Here is a 22,269-nt window from a genome sequence, read left to right on the forward strand (position 1 = left end):
AAGAAATAATCATTCTCATGTAATTTTTAATAATTATATTTTATGTTTTTGGTTTTGGCTTACTATTCTATTGCAAAATTTTATTAATAAGTAAATAATTTCCTCTAAATTGAAATTTTTTTTCAAATAATAAATTAACTCTTTATATAATTATTAAATTCTACTTCAAAAAATCACAACCAGTATTTTATAATTTATTCATAACTGTAAATAATATCATAAAACAAACAGACAATCTCAGACAAAAATAAAATATTAGTTATGAAAAGTAAGTCACCGTTCGAAGAATCTCGTAAAGAAAAAACAAAGTGTTTGTCGCTAGGCTCTACTATGGCGTTTAATGCATTAACAAATAGCATCTTAATAGCTCTATATGCTATTTCTTTCTTTTTCATATGGCACACAATTCAACTATTTATTCAAATTATTCAAATTTTTACTGTTCGTTATTTTTAATGTTTAAATTTAATAGAACAAAATTTATTTTATTGATAGAAATATAGTTTCTAATATCATGATTTTTTTATCTTACATTCGGGAATATTTATATAAAAATAATTAAATACTAAGAGCAATTATTCTTAATATTATATAATGAAATCAATATAAGCGGAGAATAAAATGTTTGTTTCAATAACTGTTTATTTGAATGGTTACATCATTTAAAAGATTTTCTGTATGACACAGCTATTTATTTAGTTATTTGAACTTTAAAAGATTCTGTTCTTTTTTCTGTCTGTAAGGAACGGTAATGTAGTTTACAAATAAGCAGAGAAAATTGAAAAAGAACGTTAAAAATTCTGTTTGTGAATGATGATTATATATGCTGATTATGAATACATATTTATTAAATATGGCACAGTCATAAATATGAGTCATTAACTTTTAAGTAGTTCAATCATCATTGAGTTAAATAACCAATTCAGAGAAAAAGCTTTTTGAATATAATCGAATATAAATTAGAGACTTGTTGAAAGAAGTTTTAAAGTAAATTTTAATGACCCTAATGTATTTTAATATTATACACGAACACAAAAAGTAAATGACACAAACTTACATTGATTCTTAAATCCGCTAAAAAAGATCCTGTTCAAATATCTAAAAACAATTGTTCTAGATTTATCTTATATGGAAACTGAACTAATTTCTAAGAAACCCAAACACAAATACCGTACTGGCAATAACCGTACCCATATACACGTATATATTGTAGGAAAGTTCAGAGGAGCTATTTTTAACCAAGTTAGAAGTTTTAACAAGATTTCACCTAGGATTATGAAGATATTGCTGACAATGTGAAAACATCTACCATGTTAAGCCTGTAATAAAAATCCTTGGTGTTTGCCACAAGACTAAGTAGACTGTGGTTCCTTTTGAACTATCTGGTAAATATCTCTTGTGACAAGAAACGAAGTACTTTATTGCAGTGGTTTTAGAGTTACCTTCATTTATCACCTTCCACATCTTGACTCGTGATCAACAATCCTTCTTCGTATCAATGCTGGTTTTTCATGGTTCCTGTGCAAAGCGACCATTTTTCTTTTTTCTTTTAGATAGCAATTTATCAGAGACATTTCAGAACTTAAGTAGCCCTTCTTTGCTCTGAGTTTATTCACGATAATACTTCTTTCAAGAAGGAGTTTTTAACAATATCCATATAAAAAGAAAATAATCTTTTATTCTAAAATTTTATATCTTGTATACTTAATATGTAGAAAGATTTCGATATTTTATATCTTTTAAATAGTTATTCCGCATATTAAACATTCCTTAATCAAAATTTCATGCTGCTGTTAAAATTATTAAAGATCCTCATTTCTAAGAAAAAAATATATCACACAATGATTTTATTTTATATCTAACAGAAAATTTTTTATAAGATTCATGCCTTTAAATATATAGTTGTATACTACATGATTCTCAGAAATGCAAGGAAAGTTTACCAAGAGCATAAAATCGAATAAGTAAACTGCAGATCATTCAGAAAGACATTAAAAAGTACGCGTAATTGAATAATAAAAAAAACTTTCAATAATTTATTTACAAATCTGATTCGATACATTTTTAAATTGAAAGAAAGTGAAATTTACGGTCCATGCAACTTTATTTAGAATGCTTTAAAACGTTCGATGTGACTAAACATAAAAAGAAGAAACAAAAAGCTTCAATTCTTCACCTCCTCCCAAACCTTTTCGCGAGATCTTTTCGATTTAATCCTCTTTGAAGTCTATTTCTGCTAAGAATTAATTAAAATTGGTTCCGTGCTGGCTGTTTTCAAGAGAAGTCTCAAACTTAAAGAGCCATTTTGTTTCTTTCTAAACTCCAGTAAAACCGATGAAATCCGGATGAAATTCAGATAATAAATTGTTTGTTTCCGACACTCAGCACTTGATAGGCTTTTATACAGCTCCTCTTTTGTGTCTCTTTTTAAGTCTGGAGAGCAGAGAAAGGATCGAAGAGCTTAAGAGGTCATGGTTTTAACGCACATTAGTACTTCTAGAACAATTCCAGTGGGATTAGTATATTATTATGGGATATAAATGATGTGTATACTTTGAATTTTCGGAAAGTAGATACATATTTCAAGTTTAATTATGCAGTGTTTAAAATAATAATAATTGGAGTCATTAGGTGGTTTTTTATTTTTTAATTTAAATAGAAAAACGCAATTTTGAAACATATATATGTATTTAAAATTTTTAATGATAAGAAAGAAACATTTATGTAAAATTTTTCCCGATAAGAAAGAAAACTTTATTTGAAATTTTTCATGATAAGAAAGAAAATTTTATTCACAATTTTTAATGATAATAAGAAAAAAAACTTATATTCAAAATTTTTAATGATAAGAAAGAGAACTTATTAAAACCATTAATTTATATAATTTTCACTGAAATTCATTTAGAAAATTCACCCAACCTATCAAACGCCAAAGTTTCAGTGTCATTCTTGCTGTTTTAAGAAATTTTTTTAAATGACTAAGCTAATTAACTTAGAATTCAGTTTAGTTTGGTTAGTATAATGTCAGCTACAAATCTACATGAGGTCTGTATACAGGCGAGTTTTATAATATTGAACCGAGGTCAGAGGAGATAATCTTAATTGGCATAAGCATTACAGAAACAGGCATCCTGAAAAGTACCAATGAGAGAACATTCAACATTAAATATTTGTCGAATCCTCATTAGAATCGAATCTAGAATCAGGCCATCAAACCCCAATGCCAAAGCTATCAAAAGGTCTTCAATTAAAATTATAAAAAAGAATTTTAAAAAAAACGAAAATTATTAATTCAGTTACAGAAGTTATATTCAGCCACTTCGTGAACAAAGAAATGTTAGTAAAAGTATTATTAAGAATAACGAAAAAAAAAAAAAAATATGCAAGGCATTTTAAATGAAAAAAATTCTATCAATGCTGCGCCGATTTCTCACAGCAGGCTTGCCGGACATGACGCTACAATAAGGAAGTGATTCCTTAAGTCAATCCTTAGGCGTTTGTCTTCAAAATTATAAAAGGCCTCAGCGGGCTGGTGAAAAAGTCTCCGCTTCAGAACGAGAGTGTTTCAGGCTTGAGACCCTATTCCACCTAGAAGCCGTCATATAAGTGGGTCTGATGTACGTTAAATTTGTCTTAGCCAAATTTCCTGCAGCTGGTGTGGTGCGGAAGTTAGGAGAGGTGTTGTGTGCCAGTTCAGGTTTCGTTCTCGTCATCTGGCCATGGCCAGCGTTGCTTTAATAAAAGGCGTTAATATAACTGAACTGAACTGAACTCAACATCACAATGTTGCATTATAATTCGTCTTCATCTAAATATTTTGATTTTCAGGAAATGATAATAGATTATAAAATCTTAGCGAGTCAAAATATGCAACCAATAAAGTTAATCGATACAAACATAATTATGGAACAAATTATATAAATTATAATTGTATAAGTATAGAATACTCTCTATAATTTTTCAAAATGCAAAATGTATAAAAAGTAAATTTTAATAAAGACTTATGTTGCATAAAGGTAACTTTTACTTTCACAATTACATTTTGGACAAAATCGATCATATTGGCTATTCTTACAAAATATACTTCAATATTCTTCAAAATATACTAACCATCTCTTCATGACAAGTCACTTTTAAAATGAGTTTTACCAAAGTCAGATTGCAAATTTAATTCATTTGAAAGATACTTGATTGCAGAGACTATTTTACTAATTCCTATTTCTTGAATTTGTCTGACGCTCAAAAGTCCCGAAGCCTCATCTCAAAATCATTATCAACAGTCTGAACACTTGGATTTTTGCAGTAATTTGTTTTCTTTTAAACAACATCCAGTTAATTTTAACCTTTTGTCGTTAGTTCTCATCTCAACTTTCAACAGTTTTAAAATCGTTTTCCCATATATCCCAATCCCAAAATTTTTCATTTAAAAGACAATATCGGTTACGTGTGACATTTTCGTTTTAAAAATAAAAAAAAGTAAGACAAACACTGATTTTAAACCAATAATTAGTACTCTGACTTACAATGAGTTCGAACAATATTTATTTGCTTCTACTACTAGAATTTATTTATCTTTCGAAATGAATAAAGACGTTTTACATTAAATGATTTCACTGAAACATTAAAACTGGTAAGCTCCAATTTAAAATCGTTTAACAATTAGTATCCTTTTTTTTCTGAGATTGATAGAAAGGGAAATAAGCTTTTTACTCGGTTTCGAGTTCAAAGGAAAGAAGAATTGATTCTCCGAATTTTGATTTGATTCGGTTGCATGCATTATTCTCATTGATTATCCTAGATGAGTAATATTTTGTCTTTCATCTTCATTTTCTGTACATCATTTGAATGAACGGATTTTCCATATTATGGTTATATGAATGCAGCCTGAATATTGCTCAAATTCAGAATATCATCAAAAACTTATTTAAATAAAGAAGAAGAAGAAATATTAATCCATTTCTTCATCCATTTATCCAATCAAATTATATCGGCCTTCTTTGCATAATAACCAAGATTTCAGCGGCAATTTACTCAAGTTTCAAATGAATTATTTGCTTTATTAATCACATTTTATTTCACTTAGTTTAGTTTTTTTCCTCAAAAAAACCCTCCATTTACTGCCTTAAACATGAACAATTCAAAATTATCACTATATTTCACTCTTAACGGAACTAACTTTATGTTCCTCATTCCTTTTTATGCATTGCATTCTTATGTCTAAATGCCAATATTTTCAAATCATAAGGATACTTAGTAAGCCAAAAACTAGTTACTCCGACCCGAAGGAAGGCACAAGGAAAGACGTGAATGACCGGACCGCCGTAACAGCAACACTGTTGGAACTGTGGTTGAGTTCTAAGGGTCATCACCGGCCACGGTACAACCCTTCCCGAAGGAAGAGTGTCAATGGATGGGAGAAGCCAGACTCCCACCTTTTCGTGTACCCAAAAGGGTGGCGAGAACCAACCACCATGTTGAAGGCCTCTCATCCTCAATTACTAGGTGCTTCTCCGTGGCACAGAACACTTGATAATGGAAGAAAACAATGAAATTAATTCTAAGCATGTGTATTAAATTACCATGATTTATATCAAGTTGAGCAGCCCTTGGAAGGATAATCAATTGCATGCAGCTCTCTTCAACCTAGCACACTTATATCCCTTCTAACATGATAACAGAAGTAGTACGAAAGTAACTTTTTAACCCATTTCGCTAACAAAAATAAAAGCATGAAAGTTTTGGAAATATTCCATTATTTGAGCTATCTAATTTATTTCAAGTAACATGATAAACAGATTAATATATTAATTTATAATATATGTAGCATAAGAAAACATTAATGCTACTAAAATTCAGCAAAGTAAGGAAGAAAAATATACAAAAGAAAGTGAAAAAAGAAAATGTATGAAATCAACAAATTTTTTTCAAGTGAATACATTTATATGTATTTGTTTGAGAAAGTGAAAAGAGAAAATTTATGAAATCAACAATTTTTTTTTTCAAGTGAATGCATTTATATGCATTTGTTTGAAAAAGTGAAAAGAAAGTGGAAAAAGAAAATTTATGAAATCAACAAATTTTTTTCAAGTGAATACATTTATATGCATTTCTTTGAAAAATTTTTAAAAAAAATTATGAAATCACTATTTTTTTAAGTGAATACATCTATATGCATTTGTTTGAAAAAGTGAAAAGAAAGTAAAAAAAAAAAAAGAAAATTTATGAAGTAAACAATTTTTTTCAAGAGAATACATTTATATACATCTGTATCTACAATTCTTTACGTGTCCAAAGAGAAGATATATGCATGTGCGTGTCTATCTAGAATACAGCTTTCCTTTGTGCGCCCCATTCAATTTTTAACACCGTTTTTCCATAGAGTATTTTTCATGAATGTCCATAAACCATCTATAGAAAAATATTCTTAAACATTTAGAGATTGTAATCAGAGATTTCAAACACTGAAACCTTAGTGGTAGTATATAATATAAAGTGTAAACATAAATATATTATTTTACAATAAGAAGGTTTAAACTTTTATATCTCTTTGCAATTACGAGAAAAAAATTATTTATCCAGACAAATGCGTTTAAATAGTATTTTGTTTAAGTAACAAATTGAAAATTTTTGCTAATTACTTTAATTTGCGTTTTGCTTAATTAGATTTCATAACAAAAATTCACTACATTATTTTAACATTATCTCTCACGAAAATGTCTTATAGTTTGATGCTGTTAAAGGATAATGAGGGAAAAATAGAAACACACTAAACACACTGAAGCTTCCATTCTCTTCCATGCATTCAAATTAACATCTAGAATAAATCTTTTTCCAAATACGCAAAAGACCGTGTTAAAGTATAAACAAGTCTCCAATTTTCTCATGGAAGTAACGGTTTGCATACTAAATGAAACCATCTGCTAGAAAAAACTAACTCCCTAGAAAAGACGTTTAAAAGCCAACTCTTCTAGAAACTATTCAAATAGTTAAATGAATGATCGCAATTCTAAGAAGGTAATGACTCTTTCTGTTTGTTGTAGAAGATAAAAGATTATGGCTTTCTTTTTATCTGCCATTTTCAAATCAGAAAGTCAACTTTCGATTGTTCAACTTAAATGAGGAATCTAGCAATACAATGTGTATTTTTTTTTATAAACTGATTTTGATATGGTATTATTTATAAAGTTTTTATACTGGTCCTTTCTCTAAATCAATTCAAATCTCATGGCGACTCTATTATGGATATATATTCTTTATTTAACATAAAAACACACGAATATTTTTCTTCATTTCGTTTGTTAATCTGAAATCCCTGTCGTGTGGATCTGTTTTAGGATCGTTATTGTTTCATCGCATCACAAAATTTTATTTATTAACTGTTCTTATTAATTAATCAGTTGTTTAACAAAAGGAATATTATTTGTGAAATCAGATGACATGTAAGGAAAGGTTCGATCAAATCACTATGCAAATTTCGGATTTCTTTAGAAAATTAGCTGGAGAAAAAGCTAATTTTTAGTTTACAATATTATATAAAATGTCAACATTTTTGTATGTTTTTCAGGAAATATGTCAATATATTTCTGATCAGCTCACATACAATACGGTAAATTTAAGTAAATATTTACCTGGCATTGAAATTCTGCTTCATCATCGAGACGGGCATCATGAACTAATAAAGTGTAAGCAGAACGAGTATGATCAACTCTCATTTCATATCTTTCATAACCAGGTATATCCGGATCGTAACCTGAAAAAAAGATTAAAAAATTATGTAAAAAACAGTAAAGCCTACAAAAATAATCTCAGAGGAATATTAATTACAGCCACAAATTTATCATCATATCAATTTTCATGATAAAAAGTGAAGGAACGGATTTCTACAGTGGCGACTACTAGACATTAGATTCTTCTTTTTTATGTTTTTTAATGGTATATGACAAAACATTATTCATGTTCGGATACAATTAGAAATCGGAGATTCTTTTGAATCCAATACTTGCTTATGAACAGCCAGTTGATTGAAAGCGTTAATTATCGAAATTATCCGAAGCGCTTTATGTGTAGTCTCCTGTTTCATATGTTTTTGATAGTATATGACAAAACATTGCCCATCCTTGGTTACAATTAGTAACCGGAGATTCTTCCAGGTCTTGCTGCTGTGAAACTTGTAGATTGAAAGCATTAATTATCGACATTATTCTCATGTTTTGAGAAATCTAAAAGGTATTTCTGAGAAGTAATTATCTATAATTATGCAAATGAGTGATAATAGCTTTAAATATTTTAAAGATTATTCTATAAAGTACAAATTGTCTAGGCAACTGTCGGGTTGAGGAGGGCTGCAAGCAGGTGGATTCAAATATATTATCAGCTTAGTTTCCAAATATATAAATCAGTAAAAAAATTCGTTGTTTTAAAATACCTGCAATAGTATGTTTGTCTACAATGAATTATTAAAATCATTGTTAAATAAATTAAAAAATAATTATCTTCATATTTATAATTTATTGGTTCATTAAAATCACTATTAAATTATTATCACTATTAAATTATTATCACTATTAAATTATTAAAATCATTATTAAATTATTATCACTATTAAATTATTAAAATCACTATTAAATTATTATCACTATTAAATTATTAAAATCCTTATTAAATTATTATCACTATTAAATTATTAAAATCCTTATTAAATTATTATCACTATTAAATTATTAAAATCATTATTAAATAAATTAAAAAAATAATTATCTTCATATTTATAATTTATTGGTTCATTAAAATCCTTATTAAATTATTATCACTATTAAATTATTAAAATCATTATTAAATTATTATCACTATTAAATTATTAAAATCATTATTAAATTATTAAAATCATTATTAAATAAATTAAAAAAATAATTATCTTCATATTTATAATTTATTGGTTCATTAAAATCATAATGTTTAATATTTTGTTTATTTTTTCTTTATAATATGTTATACTAAATAAATGTTTTAATAATAAATATAAATTCATGATCTAATAATTATGGTTAATGTTACAAGAATTTAAACATGTTTCTCGTGATATACATATTAAAAGAAAGTAAATAAAAACAGAAATATTTCCACAGAAATACTAGAATAAAAAATTTAATTTAAATAATCCATAAAGATGTTACTCATGTTAAAAATTTGCCAACATGTCAAACGAAATTGGCAATTATTAAATGAGTTGCCTCATACTGTGTATTGCCCGGAGCTGCAAAATATCTTATTCAGCGAAACAATTTCCAAACTGAAAAAACTGCATTTCCTCATGAACATAATATTTAAGCATTTAATTTTATTTAAAAATTCAATAAGAAAAGTTTGTTTTTAAATGGTAAAATCTCAATAAATATTCATTATTATAACCAACGTTTAAATTTTTTTTTAGTTTGTTATAAATGCTAACATTTCAATTAATTCGATTCTCTGCTGTAAAGTTTTATTATTTTTAAGATAAATTCTTTAAACTAATTTATCCACTTTCTTCTGAGCTATTTTCCTGATCAATGTTTCTTTCAAAGGCTGCTGGATTGTGCATCATTAATAAACAATTTTCTCAATAATTTATTCTCTCAGTAAAAATTGTGTGCTTTAAAACTTTTTTCATCCTAAAAGTCTACATCTTCAGCTGCTGAATGTGATTTTTCAAATACTTTTTTTGTTGAATGGAGTAGTCACTGTACCGATGCTGTATTTTTAAAAGAATGCGAACAAAAATGATTAAATAGAAAACATAAAGAAAATATTTTATAAGCAAAAAACTTAAGAATTCACTTCTTAGATAATGTGAATTTTTTTAATTCGAATTGAATGATCAGACAAGAATCTAATGATACGACCCGAGATGACTTCATATATGAATACTGAATTGCTGAATTAACATATGATAGATATTTCAAAAATAAAAGTAATTAAATAATTATTAAAATAAGTATATTTTAATAATTCATTTAAAAATTGTTTGATAATCAAGTATATTTATTTAATTTCCTACCCGATTCAATTTGAAATTTCACGTGTTCTTCAAAAATTAATATTGCAATTCTCACTAGACCATCAAACGATAATAATCATTTTCTTTTTTGAAGTAGTATAAGTTTTCTTTAAATTTATGGATTTTTTTTTAATTCAACAACTTTTTACTGTCCATTCATTGATCTATTTTTCTACTATCAGGTATTATTACTTATTTTTATTATTTTTATAATTATTTTTATTATTTGCTTCCTATAAATACTTAACTCCGGAAAAAGCACTACGCAAGTGGAAAAATTAAATAATGTTCCATCACCTAATAATCACAACATTGAATATTAAAAAAAATGATATACCATATATTTAAATTAGTTTTTACAAGGATCTATGCACAAAAATTCTACGTATAACCATTACATTGCATATATATGTATACGGAATTTAAAACAGTTAAATTACACATATGTATACTTTTTACTTATTTCTTAAAACCGCCAAAGAAATAAAAAGTTAAATTTTTTAAACAAAATTAAATTATACATGTGTAGTTAAATTAAATTACACATGTGTAGGAAGCAATATTGAACAATCATATGCTTCGAAATTTTATCAATATTCCCTAAAATGTATTTAAATAAGCAATAAAACATCTCTTATTAGTTTCTAAAGTAAAACTATTTATCTGAACTTTAAAACGTAAAATGAAAAATATATTAATTTTATTTTTTCGATATTATGCAGTGACAACAAAGATCAGAATATTTTAATATACGCCGTATACTCTCTAGCATATGTTTTACAACACTTTCGTTTAGTAAAAATAGTTTTGAGTTAGATTTAATTAAATTTTCCTAATATTAGAATAATTGCTACTTTAAAACCTACCTTTCTACTAGCATCATTAACAATTAAATACAATTTCTTCTCCATCAAATGCAACATATCCGTAAAACAGCATCATAAATTAAAAGTAATTCTAATATAATGCACCATCTGAATTGGGGAAAAAGATTTATTGTTACCATAAAACATAATCCATCTATTATTTCGGAGTTTCATGATGGTATCGTCTTTAAGAAACGTATAAAAGGGAATTTAATTCTCCACATTTTTATTAGTTTGTGCAGATTTAGCAGACCATCTAAGACTGTCGAAAGTTATATTTATTATTTAAAAACTGCTCTTTAAAGCTTTGAATTCATACAGGGATGTTTGTTCCCTTCAGCTTTAGATTATCTCCCTCTTTTATATGATTTTTAGTATCATAGTTATTTCTTTCTTTAGTAATATCTAGGGAGCAGTCAGACACGCTTTTATTTGAATATTTCAAAAAGATCCGCGTGCAGAGGAATATTTATGCTTCATTCAAACAAAACACCTTAACAATAAATTTCAAAATTTTATTGTAAAGCAAACTTGCATCATAAAGTATAAGAAAACCAAAAAAATGGAGATTGAGATATAATTTATGGACAATAAATTATAATTGGTGAAAAATGAGAGACAATTGAAGAAAAAGATGGTTCGAATCTAGGAACAAACTTTATCTTTTAAACAAATCGTTTTCGACATTTTAAAGCTTGATACAATAGTTCGACGCAAATTTTAGTTGCGCAGTTGTTCAATTAGAATTTAAATCTAAAAATGTTACCATAAAAGAACTTTTATTTTACTTTTTTATCGTAGGTTTGTACGGCTTTTCACGGATTATATTTCTCTTTTAAATTTAAATGTATTTAATTTAAATAAATTAACTTAGCTTCGTCAATTACAAATTTTAAACCATGGATTTATATTTTTTAATGCAATTAAGTTGTCTTTAGATACATAAATTATTATTTATGGTAAAATTCTCTAGAAAAAGTGTAATGATTCAATTATTCATCTTTTACGAATGATACAGATGTCAAAGATGTCTTTTGGTACATACTTTAATTAATTATTAACAGTAATCGATTAATATCTCATTACTTCGATGAAACTCTTCCACTTATTCTCTAATTAGTTTAGATAGTTTTTCTAATTTGGCCTGTAATATCACTCTATACTTGATAACTAAATATAATCTGATAGGAAAGACAAAATTAGGTAACTCCACAGGGAATAGAAAGGAATCCTGTATCTTAACTCTAAAAGGAGAAACATTTTTTCTTCTTCTGAATCTTTACAAAAGGTATTTTCAGATTATCACCTATCGTATTTTGAAGGTTAAAATAAGAATCACCTACCAAAATTGGACAAAGAATGCAATAGAGTACAAAGTAATCACTTCTTTTATTGACTGTCATTCATATTACAGTAATCAAGTGGCGACAATTTGCTTTTAACGCCATCAGTGGCATCTTAACTTCTTTTCTTAAATGATAAAACTAATAGCTATAAAAATAGTTCTTCACCTCTTACTTTTATTTAGGATGGTAGAAAAGAATCGCACTCTTTTAGACAAAAGATTCCAAGAAAGAAATAAAATGAGGAATTAGATCGACTCTTCTCGGTGAAAATATCGGTCATTGACGCAAAGTAAAAGTTTTCTAGAAATCGAATTAAGCAGGAAACAGATGTTCAAAAGAAAGGAAAATCCTTGTTGAAAGCATTATTTTCTGAAGATATTTTTATTACTTTACCTAAATATTTACATTACTTAGCATACATTTGTATAAAAACTAATCTAACAGAATTAATAGTAATTATGCAGCTAAAAGGAAATCGTCTAATTAATTCTTGTGCTAAGTAAATAAATCTCCAAAATTGTTGAGCGTATGTAAAATATAAAAACTTGGTGAAACAAACACAATGAAAAGTCTATTTGTTAATATTTTAAATATATTTCCCTTTATTTTAATCTTTAGCTAATTAAAATAATGATTATTTAAAAATACCAAAGAGCATTAAAAATTCCAAAATGAGGAAGAAATCACAAAATAATAAAAGTCTCTTAAAATTTCAAAATGTAACAACTGAAGCGGTAAGATAGGATGTCGAAACATCTAAAACAAAAAATTTTGAATTATATTAAAGATATAAAATGGCATGATAATTCTACTTTAAAAATATAAAAGTGTATTCAAATGGCGTGGTTAAGTTTGATCATGGATTTCATGGCACATGAGCTATGAAACTGACAATGTTGCGTCAATCATGAAGTTAAAATCATATCAATATAAATGCATAATAAGACTTAAAATGTAAAATGGTACACTTTAAAATAATAATATAATTGAAATGAAATAATTTAGGGGGTCTTTAAAAATGTAACCAGGTGAATATGAGGCATTTTATCAAGCAAATTTGATAATGAAATTGAAAATGTATGAAATGTTTCACCATTGAAATTTGAACATTTTGACATAATATGACGGATGGACATATAATTGCAAATCTAGCACATTATTGGTTGTTCTCCTAGTAAATTAATTTGGCAAAGATGTAAACGAGCTAAAACAATGCTTGCTTTCTTGTTCGATAATAATAGGCAAGGCTACACAAGAGGTCTGACAGGGTGAAGTCTGTTCGTGTTTGCATTCTTTTCTCTTTGATTGTATTCAAACTATACATTGCGCGACAAGTTTAATTACAAAAGAGGCGCTGAAAGTTTGAGTGGAGCAAGGCTTACTTATCGTTAAGGCAAATCGCTAGGAAAGTCAAAAATATGTTAAACTGAAATAAAAGAAAAACATATGTTATATTGAAATCAAAAACATGATTTCTTTCATTACTGGAATGGGTCAAAAGTTTTAGCCATCATATGTTAGTTAACAGCACTTTTTAAATGTTTCACTTTCATTGCTTTTGCAATACGGTGCTTACATCAATTTATCAAAAATTTCCATTCTAGTTTTGTGCTCTTCAGATGTAAAACCAAATGAAGTTGTTAATTCGAAAATTTTGAAATTTGGTAATATTTAATAAAAATAAATGTTGGTTAAGCAGCAAAAAATTAATTTCGACGAGGATTATTGTATTTAATTAATTAATTTCAAATAATGTCATTATTTAATGTGGAGAACAGATGAAATATTTAAAAAGAATATAATATTTTGCAATATAGCAAATGAAGTCAAAAATATTAATTTTCTTTTTAGGGGTGAATATTTTTTATACTTAAGTTGAATATTTTTTGGGGGGTACATGAAAGATTCAGATAGTGTTCCAGTAAAATGCCTCTCATTTCGAATAACTAATCAGACTATCTTCTAATTACCATGGAGATAGTTTTACCGATAGCGATTACAAATTTATTTCTAGTGACGAAGTACGAGAATGAGAAACTTCCTGCAATATTCAAAAGATCCAATTCTTATTAACGAATAACTTGAAAGGACAAAGATGATTTTTACTATAACTTTGCCAGAAATCTCTACAGAGGACAATTTGAATGTTCATATGACTGTCATCTGAAGATTAAAATAACACTTATTTTAGAAACTGAGAGAGGATGAAATGATATTGTACCTAATTAGCATACAAAAATATATTAGTAAATAATAATTAAATACATATTTTTTCTTTTTGAATCATTTCACTTCGTTTTCTCGAAATGTTTAACTCTCGGAATAAGCCAAAACTGGAAAAGAAAATGAAAATTCACCCACGGCTTAAAGGCAAAAGAATAATATATTAGAATTCAAATGAAATAGTCTCTGTTTACATGCACGACTTCATCCTTTAAATATGGGGAAAATGTGAACAAGGTTCCACCCTGAAATGTAAAAATTTTAGAATATATTTGTCAATGGCTTTCTTCCACGAGAACTGAAACACCCATTTGCATCTTCTAACAGGCACAAATATGAGAATTTCTTTGGATGCCATAGATCATTTCGAACATTAAATCTACATAGAAGCAATCTTTCGCAATTCATCGCAAAACTATTTCAACAAAATGAAAAATATATCTGTTTTATTCCCTTTTATTGCCTGCATTTTTCCAATGTTTAAAGGGATTTTTTTTTTAATTCACAGAATTTTTCCCTATTTCAGTAAGTCTATTCAAAGCAATTATTTACAAAACTAAATTGGATTTCTTTATATCATTTTCAATGAATTTATGTTGCGTCAATATGGGAAAAAGATCGTTTTGAATTTTAGAATTTATCATAAATAAAAAAATAAAAATCTTTATTAAAAATAGTTTAGTCACACAAGGACTATTTTATTGAAAATATATTTTTGTATGAGTTTCCAAAAAAATGCATATTGCTTATTTAAAACTGCTATATATAGCGGATTTCAATTGTCCATTAAAATTTCAGTTCAATTTTAATTATATCAGCATTCCATTTCGAAGCAATATGAAGATTATTTCAGAATAAACATCGTAGTTAGATAATGAGGACGAAACCTGAAATCGCACTACTCCGCTCCTATCTTTCGTATACGTTTGAATGACGTTTGATGATCGACATGAATTTGTAACGCGCACCAGACCCAAATACAAAAAGAATCTTTAATGACATCCGTTGTCGAACATTGAACCTCTGACTCTGATTAAGGGACCTTACCCCTATATCACCGCGACCTCGCTTTTGGATCAAAGATGATAGATTTCAAGAATCGGCAGCACTCATGTTGAATATCCCTAGAATCTGACTTGCCAATTGTTACTCTTTGAGAAATTGGATTTTTAAAGCAGTTCTAAAAAATGTAAGATATTTACTCGGCTAGATGAGTGTGACAATTTGTACCTCAAAATCTCAGTCACGATTAACGACTTTAGAGGCACTGTTTCCAGGCGTTTGGAAGTGCAACATTGGCTTAGAACGAATTACGAAGAAAATAATTATATAATACACAAGTTCCACATTTTATTAAACATAATATTTCCGATGATTCAAAGTTTTCTTAGACTTAAATCAATTTAATAAAATCAAAAAAGACTTTTAAAAAACAAGGGATAGAAATCTAAAATTATTAATTTGCAACTGAATTTCGAACCTAATCAAATTTGCAATTGATTTTCGAATTGTTTTTCTTCTGCGATGAATATTCGTCTCTCCGGAAGCAGGTTCGACTGAAATAGTTAAAATATTTAGACTAAAAATAATCTAAATAAAAAAATTATTCACATGAAACTTAAAGCAAGCTAGGCTACATATTCAATTCCTTTAATGCATATTCAAAAACTCACAGAGCTCACCAGTTTTACAAGCCAGATGAAATGCATTTGCGATGCAGATTTGATTTAGATTTGATTTCCACAGTAGAGAACACTCTTTCTTTTAAAGCGTTTAAAATTACTATCTCTCATGTAGCTCATTATAGATAAATACTTCTCCTTAAAACCCTTTAAGATTCCTAAAAACATGAGAATAAAGTTGATAATTAATGCTTTCAATGAAATGATGGCACAGTAACAAGAACTGGAAGGATCTCCGATTGCTAATTCTAACCCAGCATTAAAAAAAAAAACTGAAGTCTACTAAGGTCTACTATCCATATTTTTTTGTGCACAAAGAAGCATTTCGAATCATTTAGAACTAACTTTAAATATAATAATTCAGAACTTCCCAACGGTCCAAACTTGAAAGACGTTCACAAAGTAACGGATTTCTACGTTTGGAAATTTTCCTTGATACAGAGCACCCCATGCAACTAGCCCATCACTAAGAAGGCATAAGCATCATTGGGGAAAAGCCCATTAAAAATTTGCCCTTTTTCTACATATGCCACCCTGGAACCACGAGTTTTTCACCGCTAGATAGCAGATGGCCCTTTGAAAAAATATTAACTAAGAAAGAGAAGGGAATCTGACGATACCAGGTATCTTGATAAAGCCTTTAGATCTTCAGTCTTATTTTCTTATTCCCAAGTTTGGAATTATAGATAGCAATAGAATGTGTAATTGTTTATCAACAGGTTTTCATAGAGAGAAATAATAATTAGACTACCATTAAAGAACACGAGTTTATCTCAAGGTACTCTCAAAATACTTTTTTGCAAACTTATGCGATAAATTATGGTTCCTGAAGAATAAACAAACATTCTGGATGTAAAATGATTAAAATTAAAGAGTAGGAATCCCATAATAAAGAGTAAATAATTTGTTTTAATGTAAATTACTAGGTTATATTTTGAATGAAGAAATCCGTATATTAGTGCCATAAAAAAATATTTTTTTATGGCACTAAAATACGGAAACGAAATTTTAATTACAGAATGGTTATTTTCACTAATGCAGCATTTAATAGTTATAAAACATTCATCAATTGCAACTGTGTTGAACTGAAATCAACCTCTAAAGAAATTAATGAAAATAACGAGAATTGAAAGTATGCACTTTCAATTACGCATTATATATATATCGATAACCCATATTAAAGCGAAATATGAACACGTGGTCTTTTAGAAAACATTTTCACATTTTGCAATAAATTTCTCACATAATTTGAGTTCAATATATTTTAAGACAACTAATGATCACGCAATTTTTAAAAATTCTGCATTTAAAATTAATAGTGTTTGCAATTTTACTAAGTGCTTAAAGATCTATAAACTTCTCAGAAACTAATATTGCTGAAATTCTAAGTTTGAAGAACTTTTAAATTCTAAGAAATTTTTAAAATTTTAAAATTCTAAGAAAGACAGGCAATATGGTGATTACGAAATTCTACCTTTTATCTAGTAAATGTGTCTCTGAAACTCCTTTCTATGCTAATTCAGAAAACAAGCAAATCTTTCAATATCAATTACTCGTAAAGTTTCAACTACTGAGAATTTGTGATTGGACGTCTTTTCCCGATAACTATTATCCGCAGACAAGCGAAAGAAAGAATTCTTGCCGATAACCGAGATTCTGGATGTGGGAGGGGACCAATCAGAAGTTGGTGATCACTTAATTGGAGGTTTAACCGGATGGTGAAATATCTATAGTTTAGTTAAAATTAATGGACTAATTCTTTCAAATACATATCCATCTTTTCTCGAATAATTGATTTTCTGTAAAGCTATTTTTGGAGAGAAAAAATAATTACTAAACTGAATTGCAAAGTTAATTTGTTGTTTCAATTCTTAAACTAAGAATGCCGACTAAAAATGGTGTCATATGCAAGAATTTCAGATCGCGAAAAGGAGTAAAATGTATTGTTAGGCCACATTATTTGATATGAGAAAACAAAAAATTCACAATGGAAGAGTTTTGATTTGAAATATTTTTAAAAAATTATATAAACAAATATATTGAAATTTATTTTTAAGGCGTCCATTATTTTTTTTTTTTATTTATAGGTAGGTGAAGCCCCATTTCCCCAAATACCAGGGTAAATAGAAATTCATCACCATAACTTTTTCGACACGTAATAGAAATACGTTAATATATTTTTATGTTCCAACTACTGTGTAATTTTTTTTGTTTCATTTGTATATTTCATACGTATGTGCAATATTTTGCTATATTTCTGGGGAACATGTGCGGGTTCTTTGCTTCAAATTATTATTATTATTTTATATTTTATGCGTTGTTCTTATTTAAAAAAATATTTTTCATACTCTCGAATAACACAGAGGGTTTATTCCTCATCATCTTTGCACTTAATATAAAAACAATGTTTTTTTTTTTCAATATTTTTGAATTTCACATCCAGAAAACGATTTTTTAACTGTTTTTATTACATTTTTGTTTTTTTAATATATTGCATTTTTTTCTCTTTTTTTATCCCTATAGTCAATTTATTTTATATTTTTCCTAATTCCATTTTATTTGACTCGTTTAGAAGGAAATTATCTATTTCTATATTTATTCATTTAAAACTACATAAGATCTAGAAACGGAGGTGTGACGTGATTTTAACATTACTTTAATGTCTATTCTGTGATCAAATCTATTTCATCACGTGTATGTCCAAATCATCAATTGAAATGTCATTAGCAAATTCTTAAGAAACTTGGTTTTTTTTCCCTATCGTTGGAACAGAATCAAATTTTTTTACTGTGGTCAAAGCTTTAAAATCAGAAGGTTACAAGGTCATGACAAAGGATTCTTCAAAGTATCTGCTATTTTTATAGTCAAGTATACGTTATGTCTTTGCATCAAAAATCTACTCGTCCATCGTTTTGATCATCAGTAGTGATAAGAGTAAATTTCAAAAATTGGATATTTCCATATGTTCCTCGGCATTTAATTAAAATTCAAAATTGACAGGTTCTTCACCAGCAGAACTCGGACATTATCAAATGGGAGATTAATCTAGTTAATGAATTCACCAAATATTAAAGATTTCTATGTTTTATTCTTTTAATGCTTTTATTACTTTTTCGTATATGAAGCGTACAAAGAGAAAATATTTCTTCAATAATTCGAATTCGATATTTTTATGAATCTTCATGTTTTAGACCTCTCAAAGTCCAAAACACACATTTTGAAAATGTTTAAGAATGCAATCTTAACACCTAATTTGTGGATTTCTGTCAATTTTTAAACACATTCTTTTCAGAAGAAGTGTGTCTAACTGTTGGAGTATAAGTGAATATGCTAACTAGAAAAAATAAAGAACTCGAGAGATAAAATTTGGTGCACATTTATTATGATCTAAAGAGTAGATTCTTATAAAATTTTGAACTAAAGTTGTCATAAGCTATTGGTCTGTTTTTCTGCATGCATGTGGACATAATATCACAGAAAGGAAATGAATAAAATAAATGAAAATTTGTATGTTATCTTGTAATCACAATTGCAGTTTTATGTCAAATTTTATTTTCAACTGGTCGAAAATAGGGTCCAAAATTCAAGGCAATTTTCCGGTATTTGTGCTTTAGCTGTATGCCAGCGATTAGCTGGGGAAAAAAATCTAAAGATCGTAAGCTATATTCACTCCAAATATCAAAATTTCATAAATACTGTTACCTAGAGCAATATAAATAAGCACAGATTTTCTTTAAAATACTACTTAACACTTAACCCTAGCATATGGGATCCTGAAAATAAAAATCTGAACATCCGTGATGTTAACTGCGTTGCCCATGGTTCAAATTTTATGCACATTTAAAAAGGCAGATAACATCTGTATTAAGAATATGGTTGAATGTTTCGGTCAGACCATTGACTCTAGTATTACTCAAGATATTTAACTCATAAAAAGTTTTCATAATTTCTGCTAAAAAAATTCTATAATAATACTTCGTTCAACAATATAATATAAATTAATAAGTAAAATCAAGTTTACGGAATAAAAACTGGAGAACGCATATAAAAATGTGACAAATTAGTGAGTTCTTTCCAGGGAATCATTAATTTTGGAACTTTCTACCCAAATGTTTCAAATTAACTTCAAAGGAAGCATGGTTCTTTAAAAGATGGTTCATTAAAGGAAGCGAAAAAACGAGAAAATAATTAAATTTCTCCCAAACAGCAAATAAAAAAAAAAAACTCACATAAAAATAAAAACATCTTTCATTGATTCGTCACCTTTCCCATTCACAAATTTCATATTTTTTTTGCGGGATTTTGGTCTCACTATTTTCACTTTTTATTTATATATAACTCATGCATCAAGTTTCACTCTGAAAGCTAAAAATTTCATTTTATTACTTAATGGCATTGTAAATAAATTTAGAAAAGAACATGAAACAGAGATTCCTAAAAATATTCCAACAGCATAATTCAGAAACGTATCAATTGCCCACTGTTCCTGGAAATTCACGTTTTATTCTTCCTAGGATCCAATTCCTTGGATTGTCACCACTCTTCTCACTTTCAGCAGAAAAATAAAGCTAATTTTCCCTACTTTCGAATTCACCGTTTTCGATCAAATCATCGCAAGTCTGATACATTGCCTCTCAAATCACTTTATGATCTTGAACAGATTTTTAAGTATTTAAGGAAGCTGGAAAAGGAAGGGAGATGCAGCTGAGAAACTTTATACGGTTTTTCTTCAATTGGATCTTTTCAGAGAAGATTGAAAATAGCACAAAGTTTCTATCTTATTTTATTTCCTGGTAAGTTTCAAAATTGTTGTGCAATATAAAGGAAATCAGCTTTATTCTTATTAAATTTACCAAGTAAGAGAAAGAATGTCAAGAAGTTGAATTCCAAATATTTTTTTTCCAATTTTCATGCACAATGGAAAAAAGATTATGCTATTTTTGTCTTAAAATATGTTTGATTCTTTAAATGTCAGTATGTACTGGTTGTGAAGCTTGAAGTTGCTTATAAATGACATAAAAATCCCTGCATTGCACAAAACAAACAAATAAGAAATTTAAAGAAAAAAAAAACCTGGAATGCGAAGACTCCTTGAATCACTCACGGCAACACTAATGATATACCTTTAACCGGTTCTCATTTTCAACAAATTAGATGACGTTACATTTCAAAAATGTACAATAGGACTAATTCAATTGAGAATCCATAGAATACTTTAGGAGTTTATGGATTATGGGTATTTTTGATATCGAATTATAGTCACTTAGAATGATTTCATGTCAGCTTGTAAGCTTGAGAAGCGAAAATTTGGTACTCGTTTTAGGCATGGATATTATGATTAAAGGGTTAAAAATCCTAATAATTTGAAGAACCAAGCAATTAAACTGATATGATATTATATGAAGACCTTATTTAAATATTGATATCAAACACCTGAATTGCTGTTGATTGTTGATAGTTGAGAATTCTGACTTAAGCGAACACGCTATACGGTTATAGGAAATATCTAGATGACAGATTCCATTTTGTAAATAATTAAGCAGGATCTAAATGCTGAAATTCTAGGTTATCTAGCAATGGTACAAAATTTCATTAAAAAAATTGCAAGCTATTATATTTTAAGAAACAAGATATTCAAATTTTTATATGATCCCTGTTCAGAAACCTCCCAGGGAGTAGAAGTTTCCCTGTATACCAAACTGGTAATGAGCAAAATTTCTACACTATATTTTAAAGCTCAATGACAAATACTACTTTTAGAAATATCTTATATAAACATATTGTGAAGGTATATATTCAAAAACTCATCATAAAACCTTGATCCCAAATAAATACTAAAGTGTGCAAAAAAAAAAAAGTTCAATTTATGTTTGTGAGAAATTTATATAGTCGTAAAGACATGAAAATATAGAAACAGAAAATAAGATTTCAGCAATTATCTTCCCTTTCTTTATTTATTTAAACATAACTTTAAAACCTCCAATTATCGATTATATTGAAAAATGAGCATCAAAAACATACTCACACAGACAAAAATAAAACTTATAAGTGGTAAACGATAAAAACATTAAATGGACAGAGAAATTGTAAACTCTGAACCTTAGAAAACCCCCGAA

The 22,269-nt window shown here is 27.8% G+C and overlaps 1 protein-coding gene across 1 annotated transcript in view; it reads right to left on the reverse strand.

Moving 5' to 3' along the window:
• The window catches only part of LOC129958649 (nephrin-like), a 658,065-nt gene that overhangs the window by 361,519 nt on the left and 274,277 nt on the right, over nucleotides 1-22,269 (reverse strand). Inside the window, exon 3 of the mRNA XM_056071256.1 lies at nucleotides 7,629-7,750. Coding sequence (XP_055927231.1) covers nucleotides 7,629-7,750 — 122 coding nt within the window. The remainder of the gene's footprint in view (nucleotides 1-7,628; nucleotides 7,751-22,269) is intronic.

The sequence above is a fragment of the Argiope bruennichi genome, chromosome X1 (assembly GCF_947563725.1).
Source record: "Argiope bruennichi chromosome X1, qqArgBrue1.1, whole genome shotgun sequence".
Lineage (NCBI taxonomy): Eukaryota > Metazoa > Arthropoda > Arachnida > Araneae > Araneidae > Argiope > Argiope bruennichi.